General features: G+C 42.5%; 1 protein-coding gene across 1 annotated transcript; it reads right to left on the reverse strand.

Annotated features, from left to right (window-relative positions):
• Window positions 1–1,423: 1,423 nt before the first annotated feature.
• Window positions 1,424–17,858, reverse strand: SELENOT (selenoprotein T). Its single transcript, XM_067552298.1, has 6 exons — window positions 17,594–17,858; window positions 11,695–11,805; window positions 10,351–10,477; window positions 8,640–8,727; window positions 5,988–6,140; window positions 1,424–2,138 (listed from the first exon to the last, which is right to left on the reverse strand). The coding sequence occupies exons 1-5, from the start codon at window positions 17,722–17,724 to the stop codon at window positions 6,016–6,018; spliced, it is 582 nt and encodes a 193-aa protein (XP_067408399.1). The 5' UTR covers window positions 17,725–17,858; the 3' UTR covers window positions 1,424–2,138; window positions 5,988–6,015.
• Window positions 17,859–22,822: the final 4,964 nt, after the last annotated feature.

Raw genomic sequence — 22,822 nt, forward strand, 5'->3', positions numbered from 1 at the left:
GCCTCCATCAACAGGGCTTTCAATTGGATTTTTCGGTCCTTCTGAGTCCTCAGTTTAAAAGCCCAGCAGATATTAAACTTCTCTTCTCTGTGTGCTTCCCCAAGCACTTAAGGCAGCAGTCGTGGGGGTCGCTGAGCAGGAAGGCCTTCCCGCAGGAGGCACACCACTTGAATCCCGGCAACTGGGGCATAGCCCTGCCACTAAAAGTCCCTGCAGGGACTTGCCTTATCTCTAATTACTCTTAACACTGAACTACTACTTAACTAACTAAAACTAACTTAGAGTAACAAACAAGTCCAAACAAGGGGAATAGTACTTGCTGAGAACAAGGCTAGTTCCAGCAACCATCACGGGAAGAAAGAAGGAACTGAGGGGGCATAGGGCGGCATGTGCACAGGGCTCCAGGGGGAGCCAGCCCTACAGGATCTGCCAAGGGGAAAGAAGTTCTGGGTAACTGTGCACGGAGGCGTGCAAACACCTATAGTGGAATGGACATGAGCAAGCACTCGAAGAAGAACTAATTTTTAGAAACAACCACCAATTATTTTGGGAATTGCCTGTCCAACTCTTTGCAGTTTTGCCCTAATTACGTTATCTCAGCATCACTCCTCGAGAGGCCATGGTCACAACCTGTTAACAGCTTTCTTGGTCTTCTGCGTACTGCTTGCTCTGGCTTTATGGCCATGAACTCTAGTGCATATGCCACTATCCCAACCTCAGTCAGGATTCTGAGACTAATGCAAGTACTGGTATCCAGTGGTCACAGACTGTCAGCTAAGGGAGGGAGTGGCTCTTGATAGGAGCAAACAGAAAACAAAGGACGCACTACAGGCAGAAGCAGTCACCTCACAAGAGCTCTAAGGCTACCTTTTGCCTCAGCACAGCACTCAGAGAACCTGGAATTGGCTTATCATCCACTTACATCTAACTGGGACCATCCCCATCCTTATCTAGTCTGAATTCACTTTGCCAGCACTCTCAGAACTCTTAACTGGGTGTATAGTCCTTTGTGCTGCTTGTTTCTGTATGATATCAGGACAACTTCATGTCTTTTTTTTGTTAAACTGCAGTTTCCTGCAATTCAGATCCTGCAATATGCCCAACAACTCTATCAACCGTGACACTGCGTTCTCTCCCCTCTTCCCTACACGCCTCATATGTACAAAATGTCAAGAAACACAGAGCAGTCAGCAATTTTAAAAAATCATAATACTGTACAAACGTCCCAAGGTTAAGTTAATGTATTTGGGTAATAGTCCTGCCTCTTTGAGAATTCACTGAGATGGGATAGTAACAATTAAGTCTTGTGTTGACTTCTAGTAGCTTTTTCTAGATTTGTTTTCAGTTGTAACCAGAAGAATCCAGTACAACTATTCTGCATGGTCATAGTTACACAAATAATAAAAAGTACTCCAATACTTCACACAGTAAATGAAAACTCTTTAATTTAAATTAATTTCCTTAGTTTACATTTAGGACAATATAAAGGCCCAGCTTTATAATTCTATAGACTGATCAAGGCAAAACTTTGAGCTGGCCAATGCAATTTGAAAAGCAGTTGGTCTTTTACTTTTTTCTGAAATCACAAAAGTGGTAATTACTCTGCATATAGCTTTGTTCATATAATTTAGCATAATGCACTGTTCACTCAATATATTTTGAAAAATATACAAACCTGACATAACCAAATTAGAGATGTTTGACAGACAGTTGTCTATTTAAAACAGTTTAGGAATATATCAGGATTCCTATAATTCCATTTTAAACTACAAAAAGAACATAAATTCATATAAAATTACAACAGATTAGACAAACTTTTTCCAAGAAAAGATATCAACTCAATCTTCTATTGTGTGAAACATGAATATAAAACAAAAATTACAGTTAGTAATGCCTGCATTGTTTAGCTATGAACTGGTTGATTTAACTCTTAAAAAACTATACAGTATTATTGCACTCCATGAACGTGCAGTATCTGGAAACATGCCAGCACTGAAAGATGTCTTGCATTAAGGTTTTTCAGGAGGTACAACATGACTGAAAAGAGAGCATCCAGTCTGCACTAACAGCTTGCTGTCTTCAGTACAGGCCTTCATAGGTTTCAGCCACGCTGCCTTTGGGAAAGTGTCACTTAATGGCTGAAAATACAGTGAGACAAAAACATTGGAACAGTGGCAATTAGGTCAAAACAATAAAAGCAATGGCAAGTTTGTTCTATGATGCATTTGTATACACTGCTGCAAGTCTCAATATCTTCACTCCTAACTATGGAGAAAATCTGTATGACAGGGGTGGCTAAACTGTGGCTCATGAACTGCATGTGGCTCTTTTACAGTTAAAGTGCAGCTCACAGAGTCCCCTATGACTCCCTCCCCATTCTCCACTTACCAGACTTGGGTGGGGAGCTCAGAGCTTCTGCCCTGTGGCAGGGTAGTGGGGTTAGAGGTTTCTGGCCAGCAGGGAGGGAAGTTTGGGGTGGGGGAGGAGGGTAGGAGTAGGTCAGTAAGTTTGGCCGCCCCACTATATGACTTCAAAGCCTAAACAACCAAATATTAGAAATACATGTATAATTCAGATAAGTGACAACTAATGGTGTGAGGGGGACATTACACTTATCATGTTTATGGACAAACACTAAAAAGGGAAAGGAACTACATAGGAAGGTACAGGGGATATAACTAGGAATGTCGGGATTAAGCTGAGGAAAGGAAAATTAAGGTTGAAAATCAGGAAAGCCTTCAGAGGAATCTAATGCAGAATCCGCTCCATAAGATAGTTAAGATCGACCATCAATTGGGACATTTAGCTAAAGTCTAATTAAAGAACGAGAAGAAAAAGTGGACAGTCCGAAACAGTATGGCACAGTAAAACCTGCCTCGAGCCTGGTCTACACTACAGAGTTAGGTCAATGTAAGCATGTAAATGTCTACACCAGACTAGCGCACCTGCAGATATAAATTGCCCGCTATATCGACCTAATAACTCCACCTCTGCATGAGGTGTAGTGCTTAGGTCGATGTAGACAGGGCGAGACAGTGTCTCCTGTAGACACTGTGTTTGTTAAATAGCCTGTTGGCTCACAGCCCGGAGCCCTGCTGCCGCCTCCCAGTGAGGGAATGATCAAGGGTAGGAGAGCCTGCTGCCCCCCAATAATCCCTCACCAAGAGTCAGTCAGGCTTGGGCTCTCCTCCCCATCCCATCCCCATACCTTACCTGGAGGCAGCAGTAGAGATCCCGGCTCTCAGTCCCAGCAGTGGGGCTCACAATGGGTGTACCCCCCTGCCCTGGGACTGATAGCTTGAGCTGTCAGCCCTGTGGGAATCAATTTCACAACAGGGAGACTACCAGCAGTGAAACTGACATACTTGTCAGTTTCAGGGCTGCTATTATTTCACATTTGGTCTTGGGCTCTGGCTGTCAGCCGGGGAGCTCCAGCTGTGAGCCCCAGCTATGAGCCCCTCACAGACTGACAGCAGGAGCCAGAGAGGAAGTGTGAAATAATAGCAGCTGTGACTGACAAGAATGTCATTTTCACTGCTGGTAGGCTCCCTGCTGTGAAATTGAGCCCTGAACTTGGCTCTTAGATGGGGCTGTCATCGTGGGAGTGGTGGGCTCCAACTGTGAGTCCTGCATGGCTGTCAATGCCCCACAATGCCCCACTTCAGTCAGTGTAAGTGCTCCTGGTGAGGACACACACCACTGGCAGGAGGGTAGTATGGATACCAACAGCCGATTTAATTACTGCGGTGGCTATAGGTCAACATAACTTAAGTGGACTGAATGCTGTACTGTAGACAAGCCATTAGAGGCCACCTGTCTCAACAGACTACTTGCAGAAGCAATGAAACACCAAACCACTCTCTGGTGTGCAAGCCTTTGAAGAGAGAGCACCTCTTGCAAGCAACCACTTTTGCTAACTCCGATGAGTGGCTGCTCTTGGCAGCTTTTACTGTATTAACAGATTTAGTATCCCGTTATGTTAAATCCACTCAAAGAAAAAAAATCTATCCTATTCCATAACTAAAGTTTATGATCTACATTACCAGCAATAAGAGAGTAAACATTTTCCAGGATTCTGCAGCACATATCCAATACACAAAACATTATAAGGGGATTAAGATGGGCCTCTGAACAATGTGGAAGGTATCTGGTTTTAAGATTATGATTATTGTGTTGCTTGCCAAAGGATAAGTCGGAATTAAAGTCAGGTGGTTTTGCAGAACCCAAGTCAATATCTTCAGATAAAGAATACACGTGTCAATTCCTTTGAACTTTTATCTCCACCACGGTCTGATCAATAGGCTGGCTGGTAACCCCTGGGGGGATATTCAAGTGGGGAAAATGAAACAGAAAACTTGGAAGGGGTCAAAAATCTCATCCCTGAAACTGTGAGAGGGCGAAGATGAAGTGTCTATAGAGGAGACTGACCTGATTTCCCAGAAAATGGGGTGCCTGAGATGACTGGGGCCTGCTTAAACTTTGAGGGAAATGCTAAGCATTAGGTAAAACAATTGTGTGTAGGCTGTTTGAGAAACAAAGTGAGTGAGGTAATATCTTTTATTAGACCAACTTCTGTTGGTGAAAGAGACAAGTGTTCAAGCTACACAGAGCTCTTCTTCAGGTCTGGGAAACTAACTTAGGCTGTATGTCTATGCTATCACTCATGTCAGTATAACTTATGTCACTCAGGTATGTGAATAAGCCACCTTCCTGAGCAACGTAAGTTACACTGACCTAAGTGCTGGTGTGGACTGCATTGTCGGTGGGAGAGCTTCTCCTGCCAACATAGCTACCGCCACTTGTTGGGGGTAAGAGAGCTAAGGGAGTCAAAAGAAGCTTAAAGCACATAGGTGTCAGAATTGGGTACAAGATCACCTGATAGAGATTAGCAAATTAAGATAGGTCTGCTTATTAGTGGAAACAAAGCACTACTAGTCACTCCCTCAAATACAGGATGAAGCACAATGAGAATAGCAAGAAAGGAGACTTTTCTAGGTGGGGTGGAGGGAGGCAGGGAGAAGTGAAATCAAGACACCAGCACCCAGAATAAATGGAGGATAGACAGCCGGGAAGACAGGTTTTGAAGGAGATGTCTTCTATTGGCATCTGTGGCCTCTTTTTAAAAAAAAAAAAAAAAAAATTGAAGATGAAGTGTGACCTGCCAGTACAAGTAATCCTATTTGGAAGTAAAGTCCTCCTTCCTGTTGTGCATGTCATGTTTCACAGTTTTTGCAGTTTTAGTTATATATTCTGAATTAGTTTCTACTGTTCTATTTGAAATCTCTTATAGGTTAACTGATGAACAAGTCCACTCATTCAGGCCCCTATTAGGTTTCTCCACACAAAATGGTGCAGAGTGGGATTGAGTGGCAAACTCTTTGGAGAGCCTACATGGCACATTGCCTTGGTCTCCTTAAACCTTTACTTATTACAAAGGGCCCTTGAGAGCAGGGGTCACTCAGTGCAGTGGCAAGAAAAGATGGAGTTGGCCTGGGTCAACCAACAAACAGAATGAGTGCTAGGTACTCTCTTAGTAATAGACTGCTGTGAAAATCACTGTCCATTTAAAGGGAAAAAGGTTTTCCTAAGTCTGTATAATATGATTTACTAATTCTTCGTTTTATAGACTTTTTTTGCACAGGGGAATCAACTAAGGGTTTTTTGTTTCAAGCACAGAAAAATCTGTTCATGTTACAAAAATAAGGGAATTGCCCTATTAATGTCATAAGGTAAATTTTCAGCTTGAATCATGAAGTGTTATGTAAATGTTTAAAACATTAAAAGGCTAAGTTAAAACTCACCTGAATAGTTTTTGGATCAGAAACTCCTGAACAGTGGCCTCACTATTCTGCTCTATAAGATCTGTGCCTTGAACAGCCCATTCATCATGCAATCCTCCGCACTGCTAATTAATCAGGTAGCTAGTGATCGTGGCAAAAAAACCCAACACCATCACCCCCTACACACAGACACACACACAAACTTACAAGAAGTTTTCAGTGCTGCTAGATGGGGCTATGATCGATGATGGTGCATTGACTCCATGTGCACATTGAGTTTCATTTCATTATCGAGAATTTGGACAAGCTGCTGCATGGAAGGAAGGTGACCAGACTCCAGCTTAGACCACACTGGAACATCTAACACAAAAAGGAATGAAGCACACAAACACAATCAATTAAGAGTAGCAGGAATACCTGTAGTCATCTAATTAGAGCCAGGAAGTTTGGCCTTACGTTCAGGAAGTTATCTGGAACACGAATTGCTGCAAATCTTTGGATGTATTAAAATGAACTAGAGCACTCTGCATCCCAAATGATTAAGGGGAAGCCTTAGGCTTCTTCCTTAAAAAGATACCATAAGGATTTAGAGTCCCAAAATATCCACACCCCTGCTGCCCTCAGCTGCTAATAGATTCTCCTCCTCCCCACTCCCAAGGACATGGGTGCAGTTTAGATTTTTGGGTCTTTCAACCAGAGGCAAGGCTTAAATCTTGTGGGTCTGATCAGCTTCTGTACACCTGTAATCTGTTTAAAACTGAATGAAAAAGCATACTTGCCAAAACCAGGCTTGGAATGCAGTTTATCCTGTTACACTTGGTACATTTCCTGAATACAGCTGTTTTAGGACACACAATCTTCAGCTCTGATATTGGTGAGTTTTTATTCATTTAATCACTCAACTGTTTCTATGGCACTCATCATATTAGCACCTGGCCACCTTACAGTTAAAAATACAATCTATCTACTATATATGACACCATTAAAGATCACTCCCACATCTGATAATAAGTCAAAAGCCTGACAGAACAAAGATGAAGATCTTTTCCCATGGAGGCTCTTCCACCAGTTCCGATTCAAGAACAGACAGCAACAGTAGTCAATTTTAGCCACTATGATGCATCACTACATACAAGAAGTCAAGTAGAAAGGTTATAGTGCATTCAAAACTTAAACCATCACTTTGAACTGCATTCTGATGCAGTTACGAAGCGGTATAAAAATAACACATAGACTTGGGGCTGTCTACACTTAAAATTTAAATCCATTTATGTTAGGTTGACTTACAGCCACTGCAATAATTACTGTGGTGGTTCATGCCCTTCTTCTGTTGGTGGTGCGTGTCCTCACCAGGAACACTTCCACCAATATAAGAGGGGCAGTATGGGAGGCTGATAGCCCAGGTTCTCAGCTCTGCACGCTGCTCCCCACTGCTCACCAGGAGCCTGACTGTCCCCCACCCCGGGCTCTTAGCCCCTTTAGCCCCTGCTCCCCATCGGGAGCACAGCAGCCACCCAGTGGGGAACCGAGGGCTTCGGGGCAGCACCTGGGTTCCAAGTGCAGGGAGCCGGGCAGGCGCAGCCTGGCTTTGAGCTGGGAGCCTCGGGGCAGCCCCTAGGCAGCAGCCTAGTGCAGGATGCCTGGAAGGGCGGAGAGAGGGCAGCCCAGCCAAGAGTGAGATGCCCGGCTGGCTGGGGGGGCCGGCCCAGCCTGAAGCAGGGAGCCCCAGGGGGGCAGCTGGGCACTAACTGGAGTTCCCATCCACCCAGTTTTCTTGTCAATTTCATGGCTCTAACCTGAAGCTGTGAAAGTGACAAGAATGACAGCCAACAGCTGCTGTAAGTAAACCACTGTGTCTACACAGACACTGCATTGCCCTAACTACACCGACATAAGCTCTATGTCTCTTGCAGAGATGGAGTTATGATGCCAGGGTAGGAGAACGTTTACATCGGTAGGAGCAAGGCTACAGTATGTACACTGACACGACTGGATCCATATTGACCTAAAGCTTTAATGTATACCATGCCTTGGAGTTCCGTGCTTATTACAGTGGCCAGACCCAAAAAGAAACAAGCCACTGAATTGTGCACTGCATTAACCATGTGATGGGTCTGCAACGGTAGCATTAGAATGTCACCTCTTAGTTGGATTAATGCAATAGAAAGGGAGAGAATTGTTTGGATGTCGAAATTAGACAAACTACAGGACTACTGCAGATGAAAATGGGCACTACTAATCCAGTAGTAGTTGCTGAGAATCCAGAAGCAGAAATAGCTCCAGTAGGACCTCAGGTCTGAGACTTATTAGCAAAGAGAAGGGACATGAATCCACAGAAGAGAAAGCAGAAAACTCCCTCCCCATTTCTTTCCTGGCTGAACAGTATCACCTTTGTCTCACTGTACAGTTCTTGCGCAAGGAAGAGCACTCACCACTATCAAAGAGGATTTCAGAAAAATGAGGGCACCGCTAAAGGAAAGCTTAAGTTTTTACTATTGTGTTTTTAAATGTGAAGTTTAAGTCTACACGTATGTGTTAGAAATCTAGTACTTTTGTTCTTTGCATGTAGTTATAAGCAACATTCAGTTCATTTCTGAGTAGTAAGGGAGTTTCCCCTACGTAAGCTTCAAGATGAAAGGTAAGAAAGAACCACCTTATACAACCTACAGACAGTAGTTATCCAATATGTTAAATATTTAAGCTCCACAAATTACACAGATAAACTGCATTATCTGATTTACTCCCTCTTTACTTCACTTAGGAGAGATAGGGGAGGCCTCTGAGAATTCCTGTCTTATATAGCACATTGCATAGTGTACACAAAGCAATTCCTTCAAATAACAAACACTCAGAACTCACCATTCAAAGTTATTTCAAATGCACCTGTTGACATACACTGGTTTTCTATCATATTGCTCAGGAAGAAAACCATCATACAAGCATAGACCTAGAAACAATTAAGAATCAATGTGAATTTCAGAGACACTGAGGTCTTATGAACCATACTACATCTTTTCAAACTAAAAAAAAATGTGAACAGGTACCTTTTCAATTCTTCATTTGCACTTGCTCAAACAAGATTACAGTCATATAGTTTATTGTTTTCCTTGCTTCCTAATCCAAATAATAGTTAGTAAAACATTTTCTAGCTACTCTGGAAGCTCAATATTGAAGTAACATTGAACCAATTGATTCTTAAAGTTTCATTTTCAAGTGTACTATAAAGTAAGATGTAACCATTTCAAGAAAACCATTCACATGTCAACAATACCATTCTGCAGAGCCAGAAGGTAGGAGATGTACAATTTTAACAGTGTTTACTTGAAAAACCAGGGAAAGGATTTACAGAAGTGGTCTCTACGATAATCCGAGTAACCAGAAACAAATATTCCATGCCTAAATATATATCTTTAATAGGTAAAACAGTAGTGATATAAGTTAGTGATTGTACTTTTTTTTTTTTTTTTGGGGGGGGGGGGGGGGGGAAGGGGGCGGCAACCCCAACATGCATTGATCTTTCCACACCATTCTTTTAAACTCTCTTTTGGCATTATACACCAAGGATCAAATGATGCAATCTTCAGCAACATAGCATTAGGAGATTTCATAGCTAGTACATTTATTTATAGTTTTAACTTTTCATTTAAGTATTGAACATTAATATGTTCAGACTGGTAACCAGGAAGGAACCACTGGATTTAGTACATAAGAAATATTCAGAGCACTGAAACACCAAGTAACTTCTTGGTGAAGACATTACCAACGTCAGGCTATCATGCAGGGCAGCTGAATCCACTACTGAATTGCTTGTTTTGTCAACCAAGTACTCTAGTATTTCCACATAATTAAACTGACTTATTTCATACCTACTTCATAGATAGTTCAGTTTTAGTTTTGCTGCACCCATAATAAACTGAATATTTAACGATATGTCAAATTACAACAGCCTTGAAGTAAAACATCTTTTATTGGAGGGACTCTAAAGAGCTGGAGTCAATCAATCAATCACTTCCACGAACAGCCAGAGTTTAAGAAAGAAGTATTATGAAAATAACATTGTCATTTTAGAATTGATTTAGAGGGATATTCATCTCATCAGTAATGAGAGAGTTTCCCTTAACGTATTCGGGGCATCTTCTACAATATAAGAAAGAATATGGTGAAGTTCAAATGCAGACATTTTTAAACTGTGATTCTACTCTGAGTGACTACATAAAAATTACTCCTTACTGACTGGTGAAGACTCCCTTCTTTATCTTTAGGCATTGCTCTATCATATTATCAGTCTGGGAAGCAAAAGCCCAGCAATCAAATCTAGATCTATGACAACAAAACCAAGCACTACTATTAAGAGAAATTAGACTATCCTTCAATTTGTCAAGTAAATTTAGAAACAAATATCTAAAATTTTTATTAGAAAGTATCTTAGAAAAACATCTGCAATGTTCAAATAAGTTGAATATAGATATGGCATCAGTTTCCAAGCACTTCCTTACAAATACTATAAAGTCACATTAAAGTCAGCCCCTACCAATAAAAAGTTACTTTTAAAGAAAAGTAAATTGTGTACCTTATTTTCTTGGCCCCATTGCCAGATACTTGGAGCTTGCATGCCAAAAAAAGCGAAGGGATCCTTGCCGACAATTATTAAGCCAATTAATACTAGTTTGAAGACCGACAGGAAGGATGCTATGTGTCTATCAAAAGAAAAGACATAATAGTCACTAAAGAGATTTTTAGTTAATACTTCACCACTTTATATCTAAAATCACCCCAATTAGAATTACTGTCATAGTGTATAACCAGAAATTTTATAGAAAGTAATGCCACACCCACTTGTAAAATATATGGCTTTTAATATCATCCAGAATTGCAAAATTAAGATGTTTTGCACTTAAAACATACAGACATAGCACACACTCCAGGTGGCATTTTAAATATGTATTATATTTAATAAAGTACAAGGATAAATACAAACTGATATTTGTATTTGACGTTTTGCATAACATCATATATTGGCAAATGTATTTGGTCTTTTACAATAGCTGTTCCATATTTCAGAAGAATGTCTTCAATGACCCATGCTCAAATACTTCCATTTGAACTGTGTTCTCTCAATGAGTACATAAATCCCTATAATTCACCATGAGGGGGTTAAACGCACATCCAGAGAACATAACTTTAAAATTCTGTGTGTAAAGTCACTTAAGTTTTTAAAGTCTTCTGCAATGTTTATTTTGCATCATTACAGCTAGCAACCTTTCTGCAAGAGGAAATTAGACATGTAAGTGGTTCAGTAACCTCTTCAATACCTTTATGTCAACATTCATTTTCTAGCCTGTAAACAACTGAATACAAAAATAAAAATTATTCCCTTTTCATTTGTTTCCTCACCCCTCAACTCCAGGTTTTAAATTATGTTTAAGGAAATTCTCCTGTTTATGATGAAGTCACAAAAAAACCTCATTTTAAAATCAACTTCTCCTTTCCCAGTGTAGCTTTATATGTATATTATACAATGTTATGTAAATATGTACAAACAGATGAGCTATAAAAGTGATACATGATGTGAACTCATGTCCAGAGACATCACCATTATGCAAAGCTGCATTTTTGGCTACAATTAATTTAATCTGTCCTCAAATATCATGGTAGACACAGATATAACTTTTTGGTTTTGTCAAATATTTGTATAAGGCTCATCTGCCAAGGGAAAATATATATCAGTTTCTTTTCTTTAAATCAGATTTAGAGATGAGAGGGGAAACACTTTCCATGGAAACCGAAGGATTTTACAAGAGACTTCTTTTTTTGGGGGGGTATTAAACTAAAGAGAGAGACTATATACAAATTGTACAAACAGCCATTTTAGGTTCATTCTGTTAGTTTATAAGCAGACTAGTAATATACTTACCTATATATAGGTTGTGGAAGGTAGTTTTCCCCTTCAATGCGGATGTCTGGGTACCGCTGGCTAATAACCCGCATGTATTCCTCAAACACCCGCCTGTAGCCTCAGGAAACACTAAGAGGGAAAAAGAGCAATTTATAATTAACAGTGTAACTTTTGGACAAGTGTTTATACTGACAGATTTTGGGACAAATTTGACGTCTCTCTTTTTTTGTTAATATATTTATACAAACCCTCCACAAGTCCCCGTAATAATTTAGAGTGAAATACTATAACAAACAACACACTTATTAGATTGTGCGTGCCTCAGCAAAAAAGGCATTTACACCTTATAAGTGAACTCAGAAATGAGTGTTTTTAAAAGTTCACCTAGAAGCCTTATACTGGATCACCTTCTTCAGACAGTCATACCAATCAAGGTAACTATCATTCAGCTGAGGCTACAGCAAAAATGCTAAGTTGATACTTTGTCCTGCCCTCATTAGTCAATGTAAGTAGGAAAATGGTAAAAAGGTGGTTAAGGAAGACAAAGATTGTTACAGATGTAATAATAAATAGCTAGACAGCTTTTTATTGAAATTTTCATTCAAGATTTTTGGCTGAAGTCTGAAAGTAGAAAACAATCATGAGGTATATACTACCAGCATAAAGAAGAGAGTATCCTTTGCTGAGGTATAAAGAGCAACTTTTTTTGACTGATAGTATTTGGAAAGTCTCAAGAAAGTCTTTTTTTTAGTAAGAAGTGGTCTACAATCATTGTTGTTAAATTTCAAACATTGTTGGTAAATTCACTACACAGCAGACTCTGGTAATACACTCCCAAATAATTTATGAATTTATTGCGTTAGAAACAAACGAACATCCACTTTACCAAGAGAAAATAAAGTGGTTTGTGATTAAACCAAATTGATTATTTTTCAAACTCAGCCACTGATTTTACATGGCATACCTATTTTCAACGTACTGGGATATTATTCTCAAGACAGGCCAAAAGAGTTAAATATTAAGAGATTTCAGGGATTATTAACAACTCTACATTTTTACAACAGCATCACTGAATTCTGATTTCCTTCCAGCCTCCAACATATCATGTAAGCTTCCTACACACAAGAAGTCTGTGAATCAGAGACTGGTTAAATACCTTTAAAGCTGTGTGATACACATTCAAAAGTGCCACACTGGAAAGCAATTTGAAAACTGGCTGAAGCGCATTATGGTGTAATGAAGAGAATGTTTCCAACAACGATGGGAGGACAGAATTTGTAGCAGCATGACCATATGTGGTATGTCCAGCACTTTGAGACAAAATACTAAAACAATAAATCAGTAGTACTTTGCCATTAATTTATATGTTGAATTGCCATACCTTATCCTTAGCTTCTATTTTACATCTTAGAGGCATGCGAAGAATTCAACAGAAAGGACATGTTTTTGTTATTCTCTTGGGCAGTCCAGCCTATATAAACAGCTGAACATTTGAAAAACGGAATTATCTATGCTCAGAAACAGCAGTGAAAATGAAGATAACAGACAGTACAGTGGGAGCTCTGGGGGAAAAAAAATACATTTTTAGCAGTGAACTGCTAAGAAAATACAAAAATTAGATCAACTTCAGTAACATGCAATGAATGCCCCACCACCAAACAGTAAGGGGATTATTTAGCACAAATTATAACATCCTTCCCACACATACACACACCCCAGAGTCTTTTGTTAGTTTTTGTTCACTGAAACACTCCAGAGCATTACGTCTGAGACATCATGGGTGCGAAGAAAGCCCCTTGCTGGAGCATGGAGTCAATCCATGAGGAGTCAGAAATTCCTTTTTAAAATATGCAGTATTATATGTTTACACTAAGTCTTCCCATTTTATACCATTTGGAATAAATAAATGTTACAACATTCTGCAATATATTAAAGAAGATCTTTTCTAATTCTAGCACCAAGGTGGGAGTTGGGGAAGCTTCAATGGTATCTGTGACAGACATTCTGACCTGTCACAGCACAGTTGGAGTAACTGTTAAAATAAAAAAAATTAAAAAAAGTCACAGGACCCAAGTAGGAAAAAAGCATCTATTTATACTTGTGTGTATGAGATGTCCCACTGACTGGCTAGCAAGAGCATTCAATGCATATTATTGAAATAACAATAGTTTTAAATATTTTGAACTGCAATTTGGGCCTTGAGAAATATATACGCTACATCTAATGGTTTTTGCTTCATAAAACTACAGTATAAGTAACTCTTGAAAATAATTTAAAAAGGCAATTAAACTATTTGTTTGACAAACCAAATCTGTCATGATAGGACAATTGTATATGCATGCATATTAGTTTACTCTGAGTTTTTACTTTGAAACAAAATAACTTTCCTATAAAACTGTGATACGCTGTTGCATTTCCAGTAAGCCCAACTGAGCACATTATTTCACAGATGGTCAAAGATAGGTAATTTTAGATATTTCATTCTAAAAGTAATTAGACTGATGTCAGAACAGCTATCCACTAAAAAATATTATGGAAATAAGAATTTAGATAATGAATACAAGTCAAACATGCTAATTTAATCTAAAAGCAATAAACTATGAAGATGCACACCTACATCACAATGTAAAAACTGTTTCAGGCAAAATTTGATTGCACTCCTCATCAATTTAAAAAATATATATGAGAAACAGTAAATAAGAAAATGAAGAATAAGTATATTATTTTGACTAAAGTTTGGTATTCTGTAAAACACCACAAATAGCAATGTGAAATGACTCAGAATTCATTTTTAAGAGACTGGGGTGCACATTCTTGCTCCAATGTGGATTTTTTTCTTCCTGTTGAAATGGCATTGCTTGCTGTCTCATTAGGGAATGCTAATGACATCTGATGTCTACTGCTAAGAATGCTGTTCACAAAGACTGGCAGCCCCTAAGGAAAAATATACCAGAGACACCAGACAAAATAACTAACTCTGCTACATCTAGCTAGGTGTCATGGGTTTTATCTTCTCCTATAAGAGATGATCAATACCACATGAAGGTGAGCTATAGCCTTTCCTAGATATTTTTTGCTGTGATGTAGGATAGCTCTATTTATGAGCCCTAGAATAGCTTTTGTTTGGGTTTGAAGTACTATGGGACAAATCAGTCTGGAATACCATATTTAATATATGTATCTAGTATTTAAATGATACATGAAGTACTATTTCTGTTACTGGACCTTTGCTGACTTGTGGGAAGCCATTTTGTGTACTGATAAAATGTGTATTTCACAATATTGTTCACTACACCAAAATTAGATATTTCAAATCTGGTTTAAAACCAAGTACTTCAAAACTACTACTTCACTTACGTCCTATCAAGACAGTTTCCTTTTCAGCCGTTAGCACTTTCACAAGTACTTAGATATCACAATTTCATTTTAAAATTAAGTCTTGTGATGTGACTTTTTAAAAGAAGTTTGGCTAGAAAACCCAGCTGCTCATCAAACACAACATTTAACTGATGAAGTGTCCCCACTATATACAAAAAAGCCAGAGGATAAAAGTTAGTTTCAAGGGTACAAATCTCATTTTTCAGAAATAGTCAAATTCCTTTTTAAAATCATGGTCTATAAACGTTAGTATTAAATATATGCTATATACTACCATCAATTCACAGCAGAGCTCTTAACATCAGTTGATGGTTTTCATAAAGCCCAAAGGTAGAATATGTCCTTTATGTAGTAACTAAACTTTTATTTATTGAATAATCTGTTCTCAACATCACTCAGATGAAAACTATGCTCACCTTCAGGACCACCACTTATTATGTCCTTTCTCTACCTTCTCCATCCTCACATTTCTCCCCATTCCTTACTTTTGTTTACTCCCTCCTTTCTTTGCTCTGCATTTTCTCTCCTGCATCAACTCCCAATTCCCACCTCCCTGCCAGATAAAATGATCAGCATTTAGACAGTTACTAATATGAAGGGTATTCATTAAGTTTTAGAGCCAACTCCCCAATAAGAATAATTAAGTCAGTAAGTGCACTTATCCCAGGGTAATTGTCTACAGACTCAAGACGACACCACATCTGTCTAAACACTGTTCTCTGAACTCTATTTGAAAGGTTATCTCCACAATCCTGAGGGCTAGTAAATTACTTTTAAAAAAAAAAATTAAAAAGCTCAGATCCTGCAGAATCCAGTTATGCCCTAGGTAAAACAAACAGGAAGTTCAGCTGGATTCTGCCCTTGTAGTGATTGTTTTAATCTTACAGTGCTCTATGAACCTGTTCTAGAGAAATGTGTCTTCTATTAAACTAAAAGTTAGATATTACCCAAATTCAAGTGCATGGGTAATTTCCGAGCTATTGTTCAGTTACTATTGAGGTTTATAGTCAGATATTTTCTCTCTTCAATATTTTATAAAGTTCCAATAATAGCCTTACAAATCTGAAAGTGCTTCTATGTTATTTTAAGATTAAGGTGGCAGGAAAGGGTTTCTGTTTGTTTGGTTTTTTGTTTTTAATTATTTGTTGATCTGTGTCTGGGTCCCAGTTGTGATGCGTTGCTATGCTGATGCAACCACAGTACACAAGAGCAGCTTAAAAATAGTCTTGAAAAGCAAAAACATTTTTATTTTTTTAAAATTAACAATTGCTGAGAAAGGGATTACCAGACTGTTAATCTTTACTATTAAAGAAAAACACATTAAAATATACCAGAGATTCATATAACATGGAAGAACCCATATCTTTTAAAGAAGCAGAGATCATAAAGGAAAACAAAAATGTATTCAACACTGATTCAGCTGTCAGAAGAATTCATCATTAAACATCTAATGTTCCAAAGGGATACTGCTAAGATTTTAAAGTCTAGAGTATTCATTACTTCTCTGTAGTTTTCAGATTTCTTCTAGGTATCATTTACCCAAATCCATCATTTAAACCCTGATTAAACAAATGCAAGTCATTCTGGGTCCCAAACTAAACTAGACTGCATACGTAGACAATCTCAGCTTTATTCATATTATGAACTAAACCAAGTTATTATTTGAGTCTCATTACTAGAAAGAGAATGTGAAGGAAGCAACATGAAGCACTGCACTGAAACACATCTTAAAACGTTACACAAGTCAGCAATTCTCTTTCATCTGTAGACCGCCTGGGCAGAAAGAGAAACGCTGAGCTCATAAACCCCCCTCTCTCCAACCTCTGAACACAGCAGACAGTGTCTGGGGCTGTGCAAAAACGAGCAGAGTTCTGTGGCACTTTAAAGACTAACACATTTAATTTCGTGAGACTCCGCTCACTTGGCCAGATGCAGAGGTAGAATGACAGTCTGACAGCACCCGCCCGGCAAAGCGCCCAGCCTCTCAGAAGCAGGCTGGCCACCCAAGGAGCTTGGCAATGCCTGCCCCACTGACAGCGACTGCCCGGGCAGTCTGCAGCAGCCTACAGGCGCGGTGAGCAGGGCTTCCCCGGACATCAGCCCGCTGGAGCTGCGCTAAACGCCGGGACAGGGGCCCACAGGAGCCTGGGAACACTGGGGGAGGCAGGACAGGGCCCAATCGGCGCCCGCGCTCACCCCTGCGTTGCCAGCAGGTCTCGGGGCCGGCGCAGGCACCCTCGCCCCTGCACAGCGCGGGGCCGGTGAGGAAGCGGCTGAAGGTCCCAGTCCCCAGTCCGTACCGCTGAGCCCCGCGGCGGAACTGGCTCCTCCAAGGCCGCTCGCTGCCCCTGGCGGAGACCGGGCGGGGACCGAGCTGGACCCCGACACTCCCGGCAGCACGTTCCAGCGGCGAGGGCAGGGGGCTGAGACTCTCAGGACCGGCTCTGCCGGGGCCGGGCGGGCGGGAGGGAGGAAGGGAGGACGCTGCCGGCTGCAGCCCGAGCAGGAGGCAAGAGCCGGGCCCCGGCCCCGCACTTACCAGATCTGGAACTTGAGCAGCGGCCCCGTGGCGTAGGCCATGCGCAGCTTCTTAGCCGGCAGGGCCCCCTGATCCGCCGCGGCCCGGCTCAGCCCCGCCGCCAGGAGGAGCAGCAGCACCAGCGCCCGCATCGTCCCTCAGCGACAGCGACAGCGCCGGCAATAATGGAACGCGAGCCTCGCGAGCACCGACTGCTAGCAACTACTCGGCGCCTGCGCCCCCACCGCAAGGTCACGGGAGCAGGATGCCCAGCGCGCGTGCGCGGGACAGGTCACGTGACGTGACAGCCTCGCCTCCCCCACCCCTCCAACAGAAGCGCGCGCGCGCACGAGCGAGCGAGACCCTCTGTCCGCCCGCCGCTGCGCGCGGCGCTGGAGGGGGGAGGGGCTGGCTGTGTGGTTTTGCCCCAGGCATTGCGGCTGCTGGAGGGGCGGGGGGGACTGAGCGTGTCTTGTACGTAACCAGTGACCCGGCAGCACGTTCCCTGACCTTCCGTCCCATCCCCTGCCTGCCACAGGCCGGGCGGGGCGACCCGGGGGATGGTGCCGCAGCAGGGCATAGAGCTCCCTGCTGGCGCCTCAGGGCGCGCTTGGTTATTAGCGCGGTAATGGCTGATGGCTCCATCCACACACACACACCAGAAAGATGGTGCTAGGCCAGGGAGCCCAAGAGCGTAGCGTCACTCTAAACCACGAGACAGCAGGCAACTGCAGCAGCCAGGCCGGGGACGGGGAGTCTGCACCACTCAGCCTGCAGAGCCTGGTCATGGCACACCAGCTGTCTGCCCATCCTCAAGTTGTTTTGTAGGCATCGAAAACTGAGCCTGGGGCCGGCGCTGTGCTAATCTCCAAGTTTTGCCCCACTCAGTGGTGCGAGGGGATAAAACTGCATCCGGCTCCTATGTGATCTTACTTTACCTGTGGGTATCTGCATGATGGAAAATTACACTGAAGAATACTAGTCTAGCTAAACCTGCCAAGCCTTTCTAATGTGGACTTATGACTCTAATGTAGTCGTAATTAGACTATGTGACAGCCGGGCAAGCGCTAGTCTTGCTTTGCACGCCTAGGAAGCAGCATAGTATTAGGTCTTGTCTACACTAGAAAGTTTTGTCGACACAAGTTACAGCGATGATCAAAAAGTGCTGTAATTACATCGCATGTGCCAGTCCACACAGCCCTCATTGTGTCACCAAAGTGTGTCCACGATGCTCTGACATCGACATTGAGAGCAGTGCAGTGTGGGCAGCTATCCCACTGCACAACTTGCCAACTTGTGCTACTAGGAGTTGTGGGAAGGTGGAGAGGATCGCAGTGCATCATAGGTGTGGGCTCAACATTCCATGAGCAGTGGTTTCCACGGGTTTCTGACTGTGTATCGCGGCATTTTTCAACGGCCCCCGTCTCCTGAGTGTACACCATCTCTATGTGAAAGGATGGATCCTGCACTGCTCTCCACTGTGGTTGTCAGTGTTCTTAACACATCGCAGCTAGTCATGCAGTGTACCATGAGCTTCCAGTTGGGCCTGGATCCAATGCGCCTATCCTGCTGCGTGCCATGCAAACAATGCTGGATTACTGTTTGCATTCACAGAGCATCTGCACATGGTGCACCACTGCTTTTGGGTGCATGAAACAAGTATTGAGTGGTGGGGTTGTATTATTATGCAGGTCTGGGATGACAAGCAGTGGCTGCAGAACTTTCAAATGTGCAAAGCCACCTTCATGGAACTGTGTGTGGAGCTCACCCTTGCCCTTTGGCGCAACAACATCAGAATGAGAGCTGCCCTGTCAGTTGAGAAGTGCGTGGTGATCACTGTGTGGAAGCTGACAACTCCAGACTGCTACCGATCGGTCACTAATCAGTTTGGAGTCAAGTCCATTCTTGAGGTGCATTATTGCAAGTGTACAGGGCCATTTATTGCATTCTGCTATGAAGGACTGAGAGTTTTAGAAATGTGTGTGAAATAGTGGATGGCTTTGCAGCTATGGGATTCCCTAACTGTCGTGGGGTGATAGAGGGCACACACATCCCAATTTTGGCCCCAGACTATCTTGTGACAGAGTACATCATTAGAAAGGGTTCTTCTCTATGGTACTGCAGGCACTTATGGATCACTATGGGCATTTCACTGATGTCAACACGGGTTGGTCAGGGAAGGTGCATGATAGGAACACTGGCCTCTGCAGAAAGCTGCAAGCAGGGATTTTCTTTCCAGGCCAAAAGATTCCAGTGGGGGATGTTGAAATGCCCATACTGATGCTGGGGGTCCCAGTATACCCCTTCCTGCCATGCTTCATGAAGCCTTATATAGGCAACCTGGATAGCAACAAGGAGTGCTTCAACAACACGTTGAGCAAGTGCCAAATGACCATTGAATGTGCATTTGGCAAATTAAAAGCTCGTGGGTGATGCCTTTATGGCAGGTTAGACCTAAATGAGGAAAATATTAGTAGTGTGCTCTATAACAGATGTTTAGCTAAGGATGAAAAGTTTCCCCCTGGGTGCAGCACAGAAGCAGATCGCCTTGTGGCTGAAAATAAACAACCAATGCCAGGGCTATTAGAGAGGCACAACGGGGAGCCATTCGAATTAGGGAGGCCTTGAGGAACTATTTTGACAATGAGCACCAATAAGGTGTCTTTGTAAACTGCAAAGTGCCATACTATGATTACTATCCAGCTTGCACTATGTATCAATGTGAGGTGCAGCCACCATGTGCAAGAAACAACTAAAAATTGCTTATTCTTCACAGAAGTTGTCTTTATTAAACAACAATTATTCTCAACACACACGAAAAGAAGGGCTGGAAGGGAGAAAGCAGTGAGGTGCAGTGTGAGTTATGACAGATGGGTGTAAGTCCAGCTATTGTTCTAGAAGCTGTCTGAAGGGATGGAGTGAACGAGGTACCAAGATGGGCCAGCAGTTTGGTAGGAATGTGTGGGTGGAATTTGGGGAGGGCGTGGAAAGCACTTCTGTATGGGCTGCAAGGGGGGGGGGGCGAGCACTCGTGAATTCAGTCTGCAGTGTTATGAATTACTTTAGCAGCTCTGTTTGCTCCTCCTTGGCTTTTATCAGGTGCTCGTAACCTGTTATCACACGCTCCTGGTTTTCCCTTTTCTGCCTATCAATTTTCTGATTTTCAGACACTGTCTCTCCATGCCCTTTTTTCTTTTTTTCCTACCACAGAGGATTGGAGGAGTTCTTGGAACATCACCTTTTTGCTTCTCTGTGGTCATTTTCTTATCAACCGCAAACACTCGGCAGATGTGGAGAGGTCCCTTCAAGGGCTCATCTGTAGAAGAACAATAAACAATGAGTGGAAGCATCAATGTGAGTGCAATAATAGTATTGATGCCTTACTGTAAGATACACTTTTCTCATTGTTGCCTGGAAAGGGCACAGCTCAACGATCAACCAGGGCATGGTGAGTTGTGCCCGTGGGGGGGGGGCGGGGGGGGGGGGGGGGGGGGGGGGGGCATTCAAGCTTGGGAAAAGGTTCTGGGTGGTTGTTTGGGGTATTGATGCAGGTAGACAGGGACATAATTTCACCATTTTCCACAGGTGAGGGCCATGGAAGCTGATATCTCACTCCTGAGAGTAAGCAGGGATGCTAGGGTGCATCTCCTCCTCGTGAGCGGCTTCAAACCAGATCCCTATGCTACTCACTTGTGTGCCACTTTGGTTCCTGCACAAGTGATTGCTGATTGGCGTGGTAAAGTTTTCTACAATGGGGGAAGAAACAAAGCAGCTGTGCTGAGGAATCTCTGGCAGAAGATTGGCAAATACCTCTAGGAAAGTTTCCTAGAGATCTCTCTGGAGGATTCCCATGAAATCTCAGTATGCATTAACACACTTTTCTGCTGCACTGCCTAGCTGAACAGGGGAATGGGAAGCACATGCAAATACAGCTATTCTTGTACATTTCTATCCCTTCAATCAGCTGTATCATGCAACCAAGCAAAGGACAGCTGTACCTCATGTAACTGAGCAGCATCAGCACAAAATATCACTTATCTGAGTTCCCTTCTCCTGCATTCTGCGCGCCAGAACTGTAGAGCTGGGGCTGACTCAAACCCTCTGGAGTTAAGGGGTCCTGGCTCCCCATGTCAGCAAATGACCTGGTCCCCTGCTCCGCACTGTCCTCCAACTTGACCTCCTCGTCCATAACTTTGTCGGGGTTGAGTCCGGTGTCCGCTGCCCGTGGCCCCACAGAGGTATTCACGAGTCTGTTGGTGGTGGAGGTGGGGTTGCCGCCGAAGATGGCTTCCAGCTCCTTATAGAAGTGGCAGTTCTTTGGCTCTGCACCAGAGCAATAATTTGACTCACTAGCCTTTTGGTACCCCTGCCACAGCTCCTTGATTTTCGCATGGTACTGCAGCATGTCCTGTTCATAGCCCTTCTCTGCCATTAAATGAGAAATCTGATCGTAGGTATAATAGTTTCTTCAGCTGGAGCAGAGCATGGACTCACAGCCTCCTCTCCCCAAATGTCAATCAGATCCAGAAGTGCTGGTATGCTCCAAGCAGGAGAGCATTTGGTGCATGGAGCCGCCCTGGTCAGCTGGGAAGATGAGATGTGAGCTCTCCATGCCAACCAAGCAGGAAGTGGAATTTCAAAAATTTCTGGGACTTTAAAGGGGAAAGGGCGGATGGCTGCAGGGCAGTGGAGTTCAAACTTATGGCCAGAGCAGTCAAGATGGGCATTCTGGGACACTTCCTGGAGGCCATTTATCGCAACAAAACCAAGTGTCTACATTGACACCTTTTTGTCGCTAAAAATTTGGTGCAAAAAGCTCTATGCCTCTCATTGAGGTGTTTTATTTTGTTGCAAAATCAAGGGAGTTGGGTCTGGGAAGGGGGGGAATGCAGTGTGTACACCACCACCATTTTGGTGCAAAAAGTTGACTTTGGTCAACAAAAGTCTCTAGTGTAGATCCGGCCTTAGAAGCTGCCTGAATCTGTTTGTTGCACAGGAAAATTCTCCAACAAATTCCATCCCTTTCAGTGGCAGATGTACCTGATTAATGGCATTTTTGTGCCTATGAGGGATCTCAGGTGTTTATATACCCTCACTGTCATAGATCTGTGCTTCACATCAGCTTTTAAACAGAACATAAAGAAAAGCCATACTGGGTCAGACTGATGGTCTGTCTAGCTCAGTATCCTGTCTTTTGACAGTGGCCAATGCCAGATGCTTCAGAAGGAACAAAAAGAACAGGGCAATTTA

Source organism: Emydura macquarii, unplaced genomic scaffold, assembly GCF_026122565.2.
Source record: "Emydura macquarii macquarii isolate MOO-44397 ecotype Brisbane River unplaced genomic scaffold, CSIRO-AGI_Emac_v2 contig_18, whole genome shotgun sequence".
Lineage (NCBI taxonomy): Eukaryota > Metazoa > Chordata > Testudines > Chelidae > Emydura > Emydura macquarii.